The sequence below is a fragment of the Diabrotica virgifera genome, chromosome 8, assembly GCF_917563875.1.
Source record: "Diabrotica virgifera virgifera chromosome 8, PGI_DIABVI_V3a".
Classification (NCBI taxonomy): Eukaryota; Metazoa; Arthropoda; class Insecta; order Coleoptera; family Chrysomelidae; genus Diabrotica; species Diabrotica virgifera.
This window is the reverse complement of record NC_065450.1, coordinates 27,797,089-27,812,271: the sequence shown is the minus strand read 5'-3', so window position 1 is coordinate 27,812,271 and position 15,183 is coordinate 27,797,089. Positions and strand designations below refer to the sequence as shown.

General features: G+C 32.7%; 1 protein-coding gene across 2 annotated transcripts in view; it reads right to left on the bottom strand.

Annotated features, from left to right (window-relative positions):
• Positions 1 to 15,183, bottom strand: part of LOC114338442 (1-phosphatidylinositol 4,5-bisphosphate phosphodiesterase classes I and II) — a 591,824-nt gene that overhangs the window by 45,492 nt on the left and 531,149 nt on the right. For both annotated transcript variants that reach the window (XM_050659889.1, XM_050659890.1), the window contains exons 11-12: positions 11,391 to 11,704; positions 6,697 to 7,436 (exon numbers count right to left, since the gene is read on the bottom strand). In XM_050659889.1, the coding sequence (XP_050515846.1) occupies positions 6,697 to 7,436; positions 11,391 to 11,704 (1,054 nt within the window). The remainder of the gene's footprint in view (positions 1 to 6,696; positions 7,437 to 11,390; positions 11,705 to 15,183) is intronic.

Here is a 15,183-nt window from a genome sequence, read left to right as displayed (position 1 = left end):
AGCTTGCTATCTAAATGAGTTATTGAGATTTGATCTGCTGAGTGTTTGATATCATTTAATCTCCGCTTGTCCACTGCGGGACATAGATCTTCCTTATAATTTTCCAATTGTTTCGATCTTGTGTCTCTTGCATCCAATTCCTGTGGCAACGTTTTCAATCCAACGTGCTAGAGGACGACCTCTGCTTCGATAGGCATCATCTTTTGGTCTCCATTCCAGTATCCGCTTTTTCCATCTGTTATCAATCATTAGCGCCACGTGACCTGCCCAGTTCCACTTTAGTGTTATTCTCTCCACAGCATCAGCCACTCCTGATCTTCGTCTCGCCTAGCTAGCGGTTTGGGATCTTGTCTCGCCCAACATAGCACGTTCCATCACTCTTTGAGCCACACGGATATTTTGCACTGTTCTCCTTGTCATGGTCAACGTTTCCGCTTCGTAAGTCAACACTGGCAAAACACACTGATTAAATGTTTTTCTTTTAATGACATATTGGTATATCGGACGATTTGAAAATGTGCTTTAACTTGCCGAAGGCTGCTAAGTCAGTCTTATACGACGGAGAAGAGTTTTTGATATTTTAATATTATTTGTCAAGATTAGAGGATTGCTCTTGTTGCAAAGTGAAAGTTATTTCGTTTAGTTTACTTTGATTTTCCATGTTTCATCCAATCATTTACCTGAAATATGTTCTTGAACCAATGAAGTGGCTATAGTAGAGTCTTCGGCTATAAAATCCTTCATCATCAGCAAATGTATTACACTGTTATTGTAAAATGTGATACAGTCGGAAAAATGAAAAAAATACCCATGAACGATCACATCAATCACTTATTTTGTATTTGTTGTCTTTTTCCATAACAAACGTTTGTTATTTAGAGAAAAAGACAGCAAATACAAAATAAGTGTAATACAAGTGATTGATGTGATCGTTCATGGGTATTCTTTCATTTTTCCGACTGTATCTGATGTATCACTTAAATATATGTAGTATTCTTTTTCTCATGATCATCTTTCAGTGCGTCACAGTTTTTCGATTTCTTTCTAACGCATTAAATTGTATGTGACAGAAAAAAACGTACGTCTCTGATTACAGATATTTACAACATTTATTCTAGTTGTCGATAGATGGCGCCATAATAAAAAAAATAATATTTTTTTAATTAGATAATAATATTACAAATATAATCTGTATAATTTATAAGACTATACAAATCAAAGAAAATACCATTTTATAAATGCAAGAAACACATTTGATTTGTTTTTATTCCAAATTGAAAATAAAATGTGACAACTGTCAGATTTAACTAAAATTTCATGTTAGAATAAATGTCATAAATGTGTATTATCACGGACTTACCCTTTTTCCTATCATTTGTTACGCACTGAAAAATGCTCATGAAAAGGATAATACTGTTCGCAACATGATATCATAGGAACACAAAATTCATTTTGTATTTGAGATTTGGATTCGTAGATATACCTACTGGTGTGAACTTTCGGTTTTTCCAAATTTTCTGAATTTTATTTGGGTAACGTATCGCCAACTAAAATACCTGCAAGGTACCAAAATAAACATCAGAAAATGTGTCAAATCCGAACATCAACATCAGTGCTGCATCCAAATCTTAATTACAAAGTTAATTTCGTCGTGCGACTGCCAACGTACCAACCGGATCTAAATCCGATTGAACTGGTTTGGGTTACACTTAAAAATTTCGTTGGCGGGCGGAAGAAATGTCAGCTTAAACTAAAATGACGTTACGGAATTATATGAATTTTTGATACCTTTTCTGTTGAAGAATTGAACAAAAATTGTGGATAGATTCGTTTCAATTTAGGATACCCTTGTGTCAAAATAACGTTTACTTGAGGCTTGAGGTAGTTTTGGAGCAAATGATAATCATCTTTTGTGGTTTGACGCAGAAAACAGTGATTCTGATAAAATACTTCTAGCTCGAATGAAATATATGTAGCGAGCAATAATATAATTTTCTGTTTGAAGTAAAATTTTAGGTTTCTATTCCTTTTGTATTCAACAAATTTATATTTAAAATCATCCACAACATTTGCGTAAATATTGTCTGAAATTAATAATATTTAACATACATTGCTTTCGTAACCTTCACATCACAACTAATTTTTTCACGAGGCAACACCGCACTCGGTACAAGCATGATGAAGCTAATAGATGAAGATAACATAAAAGTAGTAGTAAAACTTTTCCTCAAAAAGTAAGTAGTAAAAGCCTCAGTGGCGGCCCGTGAGGTAGTGCCATAGAGCCATGGCACTACCTTGCTAACTATGCAGAAACATATTCTTTATCTTAAAAACATTTTAATGCCTGTTTATTTTTTTTGTGAATATTTCTCTTTATTTTTATAAATTATATCAAATCTGGCAACTGTGTAGCGCAATGCAAATCTACCGACTCTGGCCACCCACAGCTGACCGGATAAAGGATGAAAATCATAAAAATCCCAGTGCCGAACGACATAATGGCTCGTGAGAAAAGAGAAAGATTGTATGAGCATCCTGTGTAAGTGACAGAGAGAGAGAGAGCGGTATTGCACTTTTAACATACGTTTAAATTGGAGTCTCCGTGTCAGGCTCGAAATCTCGAAAAGGAAGTTAGTGGATCTTAAGATACAATGTTTTAGATCTACATATTTCTAGTTTCTTTACGCGTTCGCTTGACGCTATTGTGTTTATTGTCTACTACTGTATTGTATATTTGTGTTTATACTCTACTATATTTTTTAATTTGTAATTATTAGTTAGTGCGTTGTGATCGTGGGTGTCGTAGGTATAAAAATAATATTTTGATTATTTTCTACGTTTAATTTATTTATTGACAATGAATCAAATTAGTATATTAAAAAACTCTTTTGGTGGTTTTTCGTTAGAAAAAAAAACTACAAATTAAAGAACTCGGTCGGCCTTTACCCGATTTAAAAATTGAAAAACAAATTGGAAATGGACAAAAACTTCGCTGTCGTAAGTTTAATAAAATTATTTATGATAAAAATAGCTGGTTGTGTGGTTGCGAACAAACTAATAAACTCTTCTGTTTTGTATGCGTTTTGTTTGGAGGTGACGAGACTTGGTCAAACCAAGGCACCGATGATCTTGTACATATATGGGAGAAATTGAAATCCCATGAAAAATCTAAAGTGCACATGAATAACGTTTTTAGCTTTTCAATGCTTGGTAAGTTAAATATAAAAACCCAATTAAATTCAGCTTATCGTGATACTCTATTTATATTTTATATCCTTTTTGACCATATCGTAAAACCGCCACAAAAAATTTAGGCAGCTGCCCGGATTCTGGCACTACCTTCCTAAAGTTATACGAGCCGCCACTGAAAAGCCTACCCTATCTCTTTAATGTAACTTTTTCTCTATTTAAGCACTAGATGACCAGCCACTTTCCGTTTGTTTTAATGGAAGGGGCTATTCTCACCAAAATCAACCGGCGACTGCAACGCAACAGCAACGCGACTCGGCGCTAATGTTAAAATACACGTGTTTCCACCTAATAAGGCAACTCAATCAGTTGCTTATTGGTTGCTGGCAACTTCATATCCCGCGTCACAGTTGCCTGTTGCCAAGAATAGCTTAGTCATCGCGGACGAGACAACAAGAACTTTGAATTTTGTGGCGCTCATCGAGCACAAGAGACTTCAAAACAGTTGATTTCAGTATGAAACCCAAGAGCAACTCAACTAAAGTTGCGGTCTCATTGTAATTGTGTTCCGGTCGCCGGTTGCTTTTGGTGAGAACACGGCATTAGAGTGTCTAGAGCAGAGGTTCTCAATCTTTTTGCGTCATGTACCACCAAAAACTTATTTTTGGTACCACCGTATTTTTGGTACCACCGTATTTTTGGTACCACCTAACTGAAATGCCTATCTAGCTAGGTGATCTACTTAACTATAATAGTGGTGCTGATTTTGGTTGTTTTTGCGTTTTGTGTACCACCTGAAATAATGATATGTACCACCAGTGGTACATGTACCACAGATTGAGAACCGCTGGTCTAGAGGAAGCTAAATGCTAAATACCTGACAGTAGCTGACGTTTGGCGAAAATAGCTTTACACCTATTTCATTGTTGTTATAATATGTATAATATAATATAATATAATATAATATAATATAATATAATATAATATAATATAATATAATATAATATAATATAATATAATATAATATAATATAATATAATATAATATAATATAATATAATATAATATAATATAATATAATATAATATAATATAATAAAATATAATACCGGGTGTTCACTTATACTTCCCCCATTTTAACTGCCTATAACTTCTAAACGGCTCAAGATAGAAATATGGGGTTTTCGCTGAAATGTTTTATTTCACTAAAAGTTTTGTTTGAATTGATTGAATTTTTTAGATCGCTTTTAAATACGAAAATAAAAATGGCGGATTTTTGAAAAAAAACGTTGTCGACTTTTTTTTAATGGAACACCCAGTATATTTTTTTGTAAATTGAAAGAATGGTCATTCATCTATCCAGCGATATAAAGTTTTTCAAAACCGGTTGTCAAATCGCTGAGTAATTAATTTTTAAAATGAAAGGTGCAACGTGGATATCATATACCTAAATAACTTAACACGTTGGCGGACAGAACGTCTATAGACGTCTAATTTCCATTGATGTAATGTGACACAACGTCTATAGACGTTGCATTTTTCCCTATTCTACTTTGCGAAATACATATAGTGTCACAACGCTTGCTTATACATTTGACACACTGTCCGTCAACGTGTTAACTAAGCAAAATTGATATTTTTATGTGATTTCCACATTGCATCTCTCATTTTAAAAATTAATTGCTCAGTTATTTGACAACCGATTTTAAAAATTTTACCGCTTTTAAATAAAAAATGGCGGATTAAAAAAAACGTTGTTGACTTTTTTTATTAAAAGACCCAGTATATTTTTTTTGTAACTTGAAAAAAAACGGTACTTTACCTATCCAGCGATATAAAAATTTTTAAAATCGGTTGTTAAATGACTATTTAGGTATGGATATCCACGTTGCACCTCTCATTTTAAAAATTAATTATTCAGTGATTTGACACCCGATTTTGAAAAACTTTATATCGCTGGATAGGTGAATGACATTTCTTTCAATTTACAAAAAAATATACTGGGTGTTCCATTAAAAAAAAGTCAACAACGTTTTTTTCAAAAATCCGCCATTTTTATTTTCGTATTTGAAAGAGATATAAAAAATTCAATCCATTCAGACAAAACTTTTACTAAAATAAAACATTTCAGCGAAAACCGCATATTGCTATCTTGAGCCGTTTAGAAGTTATATAGGCAGTTAAAATGGGGGAAAATATAAGTGGACACCCGGTATAATATAACATAATATAATATATTATAATATAATATAATATAATATAATATAATATAATATAATATAATATAATATAATATAATATAATATAATATAATATAATATAATATAATATAATATAATATAATATAATATAATATAATATAATATAAAATTAACATGAAGTAAAACTCCCTAGTGTAGTTGGTATATTTAATAAAAATTCTAAAAAATTTTTAAAAATCCAAACGGATTACGTTCAAAACGTTTTCGGACTTATCAGTCCATCATCAGTGAACCTAAAAGTAAGTAATGTCACTTAGTAAAATTGAAAAAGGGTGAAATTTTTAATGTTAAAAATTGAAAAGTGTGGTTACGATTACTTACTCTCTGTCCTTGCTAAATAGCCACAATGCCAAACACTGGTCAAGATGTATGTTCTAACTACATGGTGAAATTTGTTAAACAATTTGGCTTACATTGGATGCCAACGGATTAGTACTAGGTACATGATGCTCTACTCCATTAATTAGAGTAGAGCATCATGTACCTAGTACTAATCCGTTGGCATCCAATGTAAGCCAAATTGTTTAACAAATTTCACCATGTAGTTAGAACATACATCTTGAGCAGTGTTTGGCATTGTGGCTATTTAGCAAGGACAGAGAGTAAGTAATCGTAACCACACTTTTCAATTTTTAACATTCAAAATTTCACCCTTTTTCAATTTTACTAAGTGACATTACTTACTTTTAGGTTCACTGATGATAGACTGATAAGTCCGAAAACGTTTGGAACGTAATCCGTTTGGATTTTTAAAAAATTTTTAGAATTTTTATTAAATATACCAACTACACTAGGGAGTTTTACTTCATGTTAATTTTATTTAACTAGATGGTATACAGCCAACCTTCGGGTATTATCCCGTTTTATTTTTATAATATAATATAATATAATATAATATAATATAATATAATATAATATAATATAATATAATATAATATAATATAATATAATATAATATAATATAATATAATATAATATAATATAATATAATATAATAAAATATAATATAATATAATATAATAATATAATATTTTTATATAGGTAATTCTTTTAAGTCAAAATTACACAGATGACGGCAACCGCCCAAATATTTTTAAGTGAGAACTTTATTGGAATATTATTTATTACAACAGTATATTAAAATATTTTTAACCAATTTTTTACATCCAACATCCAATAGATTTCAACAAAAAATGTAGAGTCACAGTTGAAAAATAAGAAAAGGCTAAAGAATAAAATTCTACTTACATATTTTTGCTAGATAATCTTTTGACTAATTTAATGTTAGCCAGTTTGGATTTCTTTTCGGAAAAGTCAGCAGATTTTTGGGAACTCAGCGACATCTTTTTCTTCTCGTGTTTCCTTCGTAAATTTTCCAACTTTTTATCCAATTCCAACTTCTTCTCTTTAACTAGTTTATTCTCTAAGATCTTCTCTATCGAATCTGCAACAAGTTCTTCAACTTTTTCGTCTTTAACTTCAGCGTGCTTGCTAACGCTGTTGTTTTCAACTGGAACGGACGTGGAAATAGCCACTGGTATGATAGGAATTTCATTATCAGTTGTAGATTCAACAGACATGCTTCCTGTTGTTATCGAGGGTCTTTGTACCGGACTGCCATTGGTCGTTATGTCTTTAGATACTCTAGTTAACGTATTCCTCTTTTGCTCTTCGGTGGTGCCTTCAGTAGGTTCCATGTCGTCTGTTAGAACTGCTAATTGTTGTGCTCGTTTCTCTAAGTCACTTTGGTACTTTATTGGGTTTGCTAACGCTTCCGCAAAGTCCGATAAGCCATCGGGTACGTAGTCCTTAACAACAATTTCTAAGAAGAGTGTTGCTAGGGGAAGAGGTTGTCCTATTTCTGTGCGTAGATTGACGTGGCGATAACCAGGGCAGAGACCGACTACAGGTAGTATTCGATGTCCAATAAATTTTCCTGATTCTTCATAGGCGACTATTCTGATTGACGCGAGTTCTGGTAGAACAACCTGAAAAATATTTGGATAATGGTTTGTGATTCACATGTATGTCGCATAGAAAATATTGGCAATGTATACAGTGAGCACGTGAAGGTTGGAATAAAAATATTTTCTCGAGAATGGACGATTTTGGAAAAAAATCCCGAAACAGGTCAATTTTTATTTTTAAAATACGACTTTTTGGCATATATATCATACTAGTGACGTCACCCATTTGGGCGTGATGACGTCATCGATGATTTTTTTAAATAAGAATAGGGGTCGTGTGATAGCTCATTTGAAAGGTAATTCAATTCTCTATTCAGTAGTATAAACATTAACATAATTATTTATACAGGGTGTCAACAAAAATATTTTTTTAATTAAATTTATTGACAAAAAGAAGAATATGTGTAATTTATTTAATTCAAAATACATTTTACTGCTCTCAGAAAAGAGAAAAAATGTTTATTTGAAAAAAAAATTGCTTTTCGCTTAAATTAAATGATCAAATTGTCAAAAGGCAGGTGGGTGGCTGCTTTAATTTTAAATTTGCAAAAAACAATATTTTTATTTGTCAAATAAACATTTTTTCCTGTTTTCGGATAGCAGTAAAATGTATTTTGAATTAAATAAATTACACAGATTCTTCTTTTTATGTCAATAAATTTAATTAAAAAAAAATTTGTTGGACACCCTGTATAAATAATTACGTTAATGTTTATATTACTGAACAGATAATTGAATTAACTTTCAAATGAGCTATGACACGACCCCTATTATCATTTAAAAGAATCATCGATGACATCATCACGCCCAAATGGGTGGCGTCACTAGTATGATATATATGCCAAAAAGTCGTAATTTAAAAATAATAATCGACCTGTTTCGGGATTTTTTCTTAAATTGTCCATTCTGGAGAAAATGAATTTATTCCAACATTTACGTGCTCACTGTATAAAGAGTATACTAAAAAATAATGGAAGATATAATTGGTGTATACCATGCGGATTTTAAACAAGGAAGAAGCAGAAGAGCAGACCAGTTTCTTGCTGAAACAGATACTTGGTAAAGTTATCTACATATACTAAAAACCGACCATTATATTATTTATAGACTTTAAACAAGCATTTGATAGTAAAAGTAAGGACAAGTAAAAGTAAGGATAAGGTAATAAGAGAGAGAGAGTAGCAAGACAGCCTACTTTTATCTATTCTTTTTATTAGTCTCCTCCTACAAAACGTGCTTTGAGAAGCCAATGTAAATAGAAAAAATATTATACAGGGTGTCCAGAAACTCTACCGACAAACGAAGAAAGGAGATTCCTCAGATAATTTTAAGATAATTTAACCTAATTCACCTAGTCCGAAAATGCTTCCTAAGGGAGCTCGAGGTCTTTGGAGATGGCGTCTTGTAATTAGTTTTTTAAATACCTCCAGAGAACGCTTCTATTTAGAAAAGCTAAAACTGATATGCCTATTTATCTTCCAGAAATAAATCGATTCCAACAGTTGCAAATTTCTAGTACCGGCCCTAGGCACCGTTTTGGGTAGGGCAACGCTTATTTTATCGCATAATTTTTTTGTCTTTAACTTCTAACCATTCTTCTAACCAAAATCGATTTGAAATTTTTTATCAGAAAATGGTTTTTTAGATTTGAAATAAATTTATAAAAAACGGTGTATTCTACCGACTTAAAACAAAAGTAACTTTAAGTATTAAAATATTTCATAATTTAATAATTTACAGTACCTGGCCAAATTATTAGGCCAAGCAAGGAAAAATTTACTATATGAAGTTATTTCTCTCATAATAATTATGAATATATTTGAAAAAATATTATTTTGTTCCTTTTTTGTGAATATTAAGTCTTAAGGTGCGTATCCATTAGGTTCGCTGCTCCGCGCTCGCTGCAACTGTTCCAATCGATACGGCATACGCTCCTTTACATATAAAAGTGCGTATCTATGAGGTTCGCCGCTCCGCGCTCCTGCAACTGCTCCACATAGTGGATACGTTGGCGCTCCTGGACCATGCAACAGTGCGCGCTCCGCCTCGGCGCTCCAGTCGGTGGCGGTTTATATGTAGATGAGCGCATGCCGTATCGATTAGAGCAGTTGCAGGGAGCGCGAAGCAGCAAACCTAATGGAAACGCACCTTAAAGTTAATACATATTCACAAAAAGGGAACAAAACGGTATTTTTTCAAATATTCATATTCATGAGAGAAATAACTTCATATAGTAAATTTTTCTTTGCTTGGCCTAATAATTTGTCCAGGTACTCTGTAGTGTCAAAAATACTTAAAAATTAAACACAAAAAACGTTATGCGATATAATAACCGTTGACCTACTCAAAACGAACGCATATGACCGGTGGTAGAAATTCGCAATTAATGAAATGGATTCATCTTTGGAAGATAAATAAACGTACCAGTTTTCCTTTTTAAAAATAGCTATTTCTGAATTTTATTTCAAATTCAAAAAAACCAAAAATTTTTAATTCAATTTTTCTAGAAAATGGTGTATCCTAGTATCTATCCTACCGATTTAAAGTAAGAGTACCTTTTAGTACTAGAATTCCTCACAATTTAATAATCCAGTGTCAAAAATTCTTAAAAGTTAAAGACAAAAAGGTATGCAATAAAATATCCTTTTCCCTACCCAAAATGGACGCCTATGACCGGTACTAGAAATTCACAATTGATGGAATCGATTTTCCTCTGGAAGATAAACAGGCGTACCAGTTTTCCTCTTTCTAAATAGAAGCATTCTGGAGGTATTAAAAAAAACAAATTAGAAGACGCCATTTTCAAAGAGATCTAGCTCCCTTAGGAAGTATTTTTGGACAAGGTGAATTGGGTTAACTTGTCTTAAAATTATCTGAGGACTCTCCAGTCTTCGTTTGTCAGAAGAGATTCTAGCCTCCCTGTATATCATAAAGCATCAATGCCTGATGTTTGCTGATGGTATAGCAATAGTAGCAATAGTAGCGAGAAGCAAACAGGAAGTGATACGGATAACTAAAGAATTAGAAGAACAAGCTATAAAAAGGACTACATATGAATGACATAAGGTACATGCACAGATCAAAAATATGTAAGAGAAAAGAATTGAACAGTACAAACAATAATAATACATATAGATTTGAGGAAGTTGAGAGTTTCAAATATCTAGGAAGAATTTATAACATGGAAACCTAATATAGAAGAACAAATCCAAAATAAACTAATGCAGGAGAACAAATATGGTTATGCCTTAAGCAGGTTACTAAGAAATAAATCCATATCAAGAGGTACCAAATAAAGAATGTACAAAACTATTATTACGCCTATGGTAACTTATAACTTATGCATCAGAGACATGGACTAAAAAGACAGATATGGAAACGAAAAGTACGAAGGAACATATTTGGAAGAAAAATGGAGAACGATGTTTGGGTCAGAAGGACAAATGAGGATCTAGAGAGTTATATAAGGAGCATACTAGGACCTGACGAATAAGAGGGCTGGGACACATACAGAGGATACCAAAAGCACAGTATAAAGAGGGACAGTAGAACTACTCTCCGAAAAATTGGAAGTAAAATCTTTCAACGCGCATGGCGACCGCGCAAAGTTCCCAGTCGCTAGACCACCACTCTTGCATTGCTAGTCGCGTAGGAACGTACGGGTTTTAACAGGGAAAACCCGCATCCACCACTGGTGAGTAACCAATTGCGTACTGCCGGTATTACTTCTTGAGATCAAAGTGCCGACATGGAAGAGGTTTTACTGTCCCTCTATACTGTGCCAGAGGTTAGACTACCGAAAATGCTACTGGCAAGTACAATAAGAGGACGCCAGAGAAGAGGTAAACCTAAAACAAGGTGTAAAATGTATGTAGAAGAGAATCTAAAAAGATTCAACGTCAAAAATTGAAGGATGAAAGCAACGGACAAGAACGGATGGAATTATTATTATTATATTTAAAATAAAATATTTACCTTCTTAAAAACGAAAGGTTCCTCATCATACACAGGATTGATTCCATTATTGGGTATAACCTTCGTCCTAAACCTTTTCCGTACAGTATCGGCCGGCAATCCGTACATTTCTACTTCAACGTAAGTCCCTACTCTCTTATCAGTCAAAAATTGTCCAGATATCACAGTGATTTTTACAGTACCAGCAATAATACCATCCACAGTAGATTCCGCGAATGGATAGAACCTTCGATCTGTGCGTCGCATGAATTCTGGCTTCAATAGATAGCCACTTCGGAAGTTGTATTCAAATATTCCTATATTTAACTGCATAGCTGAAAAAAATAATATTAAGATTACTTTATCTATTATGGTATCAAAAAGATTAAGACGAATAGTAACTGACTTTAAAATAATATCTGACTTTAAGAAATATAGAAAAATCGGCATAATTAACGCAAATTAATGCTCCTACAGAATAGAATTTTCAACAAAATATAACCATAAGATAGCAAGTAGGTACACAATTTCATCATAAGGATATACACATATGGTATGGGAGCCCAAGCGAGGATTTTTGCAGTTACTCGAGCGCGTCAGATTATCATATGGGGAGAAACCTGGTACCCTGTAGATGTACCTCTACCATATATTGGCTCTTAACACAGGGGAGTTCGTTAAGGGGGGCCCGAAAAAAAAATATGTCCTTAAAAAACTCGAAATTGTCATATTAACATAAGGTAAGTTAAGTACATGCAAAAGAGTGTATTTCAAAAATCTGACGATTTCAGCCGGGCGTAAGGAAATGGGCGAGTCCCAAAGCTTCACTAGAAAAAAGCGCATATTTCGCGAAATAAATGACAGATCGAAAAACTAAAAAATATGTGCTTAATATTTTTTCAAAATCTATCGAATGATACCAAACACGACTTCCCACAAAGAGGGGTGGGGGTAAATTTAATATTTTAAATCCCACGGTATTTCGCGAAATGGACATCGGATCGAAAAACTATAAAATACACTTATTCAATATTTTTGAAAAATATATCGAATGGCACCAAACACGACCCCCACGGAGGTGGGGTGTGGGGTTACTTTAAAATCTTAAATGGGAACCCTCATTTTTTATTGCAGATTTGGATTCCTTAAGTAAAAATAAGTAACTTTTATTCGAAATATTTTTTCGAATTATGGATAGATGGCATTATAATCGGAAAAAACGATTGTTGGAAATGGAAAATTAAATTAAAAAATGGCAAGCGCCCACTAAAATGGAAAATTTTACTTAACTTTTTTTGGTTTTAGGACCTACTCTTCACAACCCAATAGGTCCCCAAAGCGCTCGAGTGACTGCACATTTAGCATACTTTGCTCCCCTACCAATATACAGTGTGGGCCAAAGAAAATAGTCCACCTCGATATTTAGCAGTATTTATTAGATTTAAAAAAAATGACGAAACATGTCGATTTTTTATCTAAGGGGGACACATTTTTACGGTACATATATCTGCCATTTGTCAACCCCCTCCCTTCCACCTCCCTCGCCCCTTATTTTTAAATAGGGAATAGGGGTCGTGTGCTAGCTCATTTAAAAGGTTATTCAATTCTCTATTCAGTAATATAAACATTAACATAATTATTTATACAGAGTGTCTAAAAATTTCTTTTTAATTAAATTAATTAACACAAAAAGAAGAATGTATGTAACTTATTTAATTTAAAATACATTCTACTGCTGTCACAAAACAGAAAAAAATATGTCTTGATAAATAAACATTGCTTTTCACAATGTCAATGTTGAAGCTACCACCCATCTGCCTATTGATAGGTTGAATATTTTTTGAAACAGAAAAAAATATTTTTTGATAAATAAACATTGCTTTTCGCTTAATTTCAATGTTCAAGCTACCACCCATCTGTCTCTTGGTAGGTTGAATATTGAATTTAAGCAACAAACAATGTTTATTTTTGAAATAAACATTTTTGTCTGTTTTCTGTCAACAGTAGAATGTATTTTGAGTTAAATAAATTACATACATTCTTCTTTTTGTGTCAATTAAGTTAATTCAAAATAATTTTTCTTCGACACCCTGTATAAATAATTATGTCAATATTAATATTACAGAATAGAGAATTGAATAATCTTGCAAATGAGCTACCACACGACCCGTATTCCCTATTTAAAAATAAGGGGTGGGGGAAGTGGAAGGGAGGTGATTGACAAATGACAGATGTATGTACCGTAAAAATGTGTCCGCCTTAGATCAAAAATCGACCTGTTTCGTCATTTCCTTAAAATCTAATAAATACTGCCAAATATCGAGGTGGACTGTTTTGTTTGGCCCACGGCCCACACTGTACATAAAATACCCTGCATCTTTCCTTATGGGAAAACGGGAAACCAAACAGACCATGTTCTAAATGAAAAGAAAAAACACAATAGATCCGTAACGTGGTCGTTAACCTCTCACTAGAAGACAAGTACCTTGTGCAATTTTCGAGCAAGGATGAAATACATTCACATGTGATCTTTAAAATCTTAAGACATCGACTTTATGTCGACTACTTTTTAATATAGAATGTAACAATAATGTAATTTAGAGGTTTTTACACCTATTAAAGTGGCTAGTTGCAATTACTTGTACACTGGACGTTTACCCTGATGATGGTCAGTTTGACCGAAAACGTTTTGTACTTCCACTCCCTTGTGTATTGTGGATAAATTTTAAGGATTTTTAATAAATTCATATGCCGACATACAACAGAAGTGTTTACTTCATTCCACGTTGTTATATTGAAAAGGTATTCAGCCAACTACAGGGTTTACCCCCTTTTTAATGTTTTAAAGAAAATTATTGTAAAACCACTCGGAAGAATAGAAGACGCCTATGCCCAAAAAGAAGTTAGAAAAACTAAACAGATGGGCAGATTATTTCGACGAATTATTATTAAACGATAAAAGCCTAACAGAAATATAACAACGAACACAAGAGACAGAACAACAACAATCAGAAGAATCGACAGAAAATGGGGTAACAGAAGTAATACACATTAAAAACCAAAAGGAAAGAAGCTAAACGGTTCTGCAGACAAAATAAGAGAAAATTATTGGAAAAACAACTAGAAAGAATAGAACATACCGATGTCTAAATAGAAGTTAGAAATTTTTATCAAGGAATATAAAGATACGAGTGACACAAAATAATAGAACTTAAAATTACTCATTACCTATACATTAGTTAAAAGATGGAACTGTTGACAAATTTAAAGATTTTCAAAAACTGGTTGAAAAAAACGAGGAAAAATCAAAATATTGAGCTTGGATAATAGACGTCAGTATATTAACAATGTATTTTAAGGCTATCGGTACATAATTCGCAAATATTTTACGGCTATCCCTACTTTTTCTGTCTTTACACGGCAAATTACGTGTAGTAAAATTCACACTGGTGTGAATATGTAAACATTACTACAATGACATTCTACTTGACAATGTCACCATTAATTTTAAAGAGATGGCTTTTGCATGTTCTTGGATAACTGTTATTTGTATAATTGCAAATTATCAATTCAGTTAATAAATGTGATATTTTTTTCACTAACTAGTATTCAGTGATTGTAATAATTTATATGTATAACAAAAACTAATACTCAATTGAGAAAAGAGGAAAAGTGTTAAAGTGATTTTTTAATAATTAATTGTTACTATGGAACCTCTTAAAATTTTGAACATCTTTAACAAAAAAATAGAGAAGTAACCAAATATGGAATAGTGCCCCAATATGGAATTCCCGGATTTCTCCGAAAATATTAA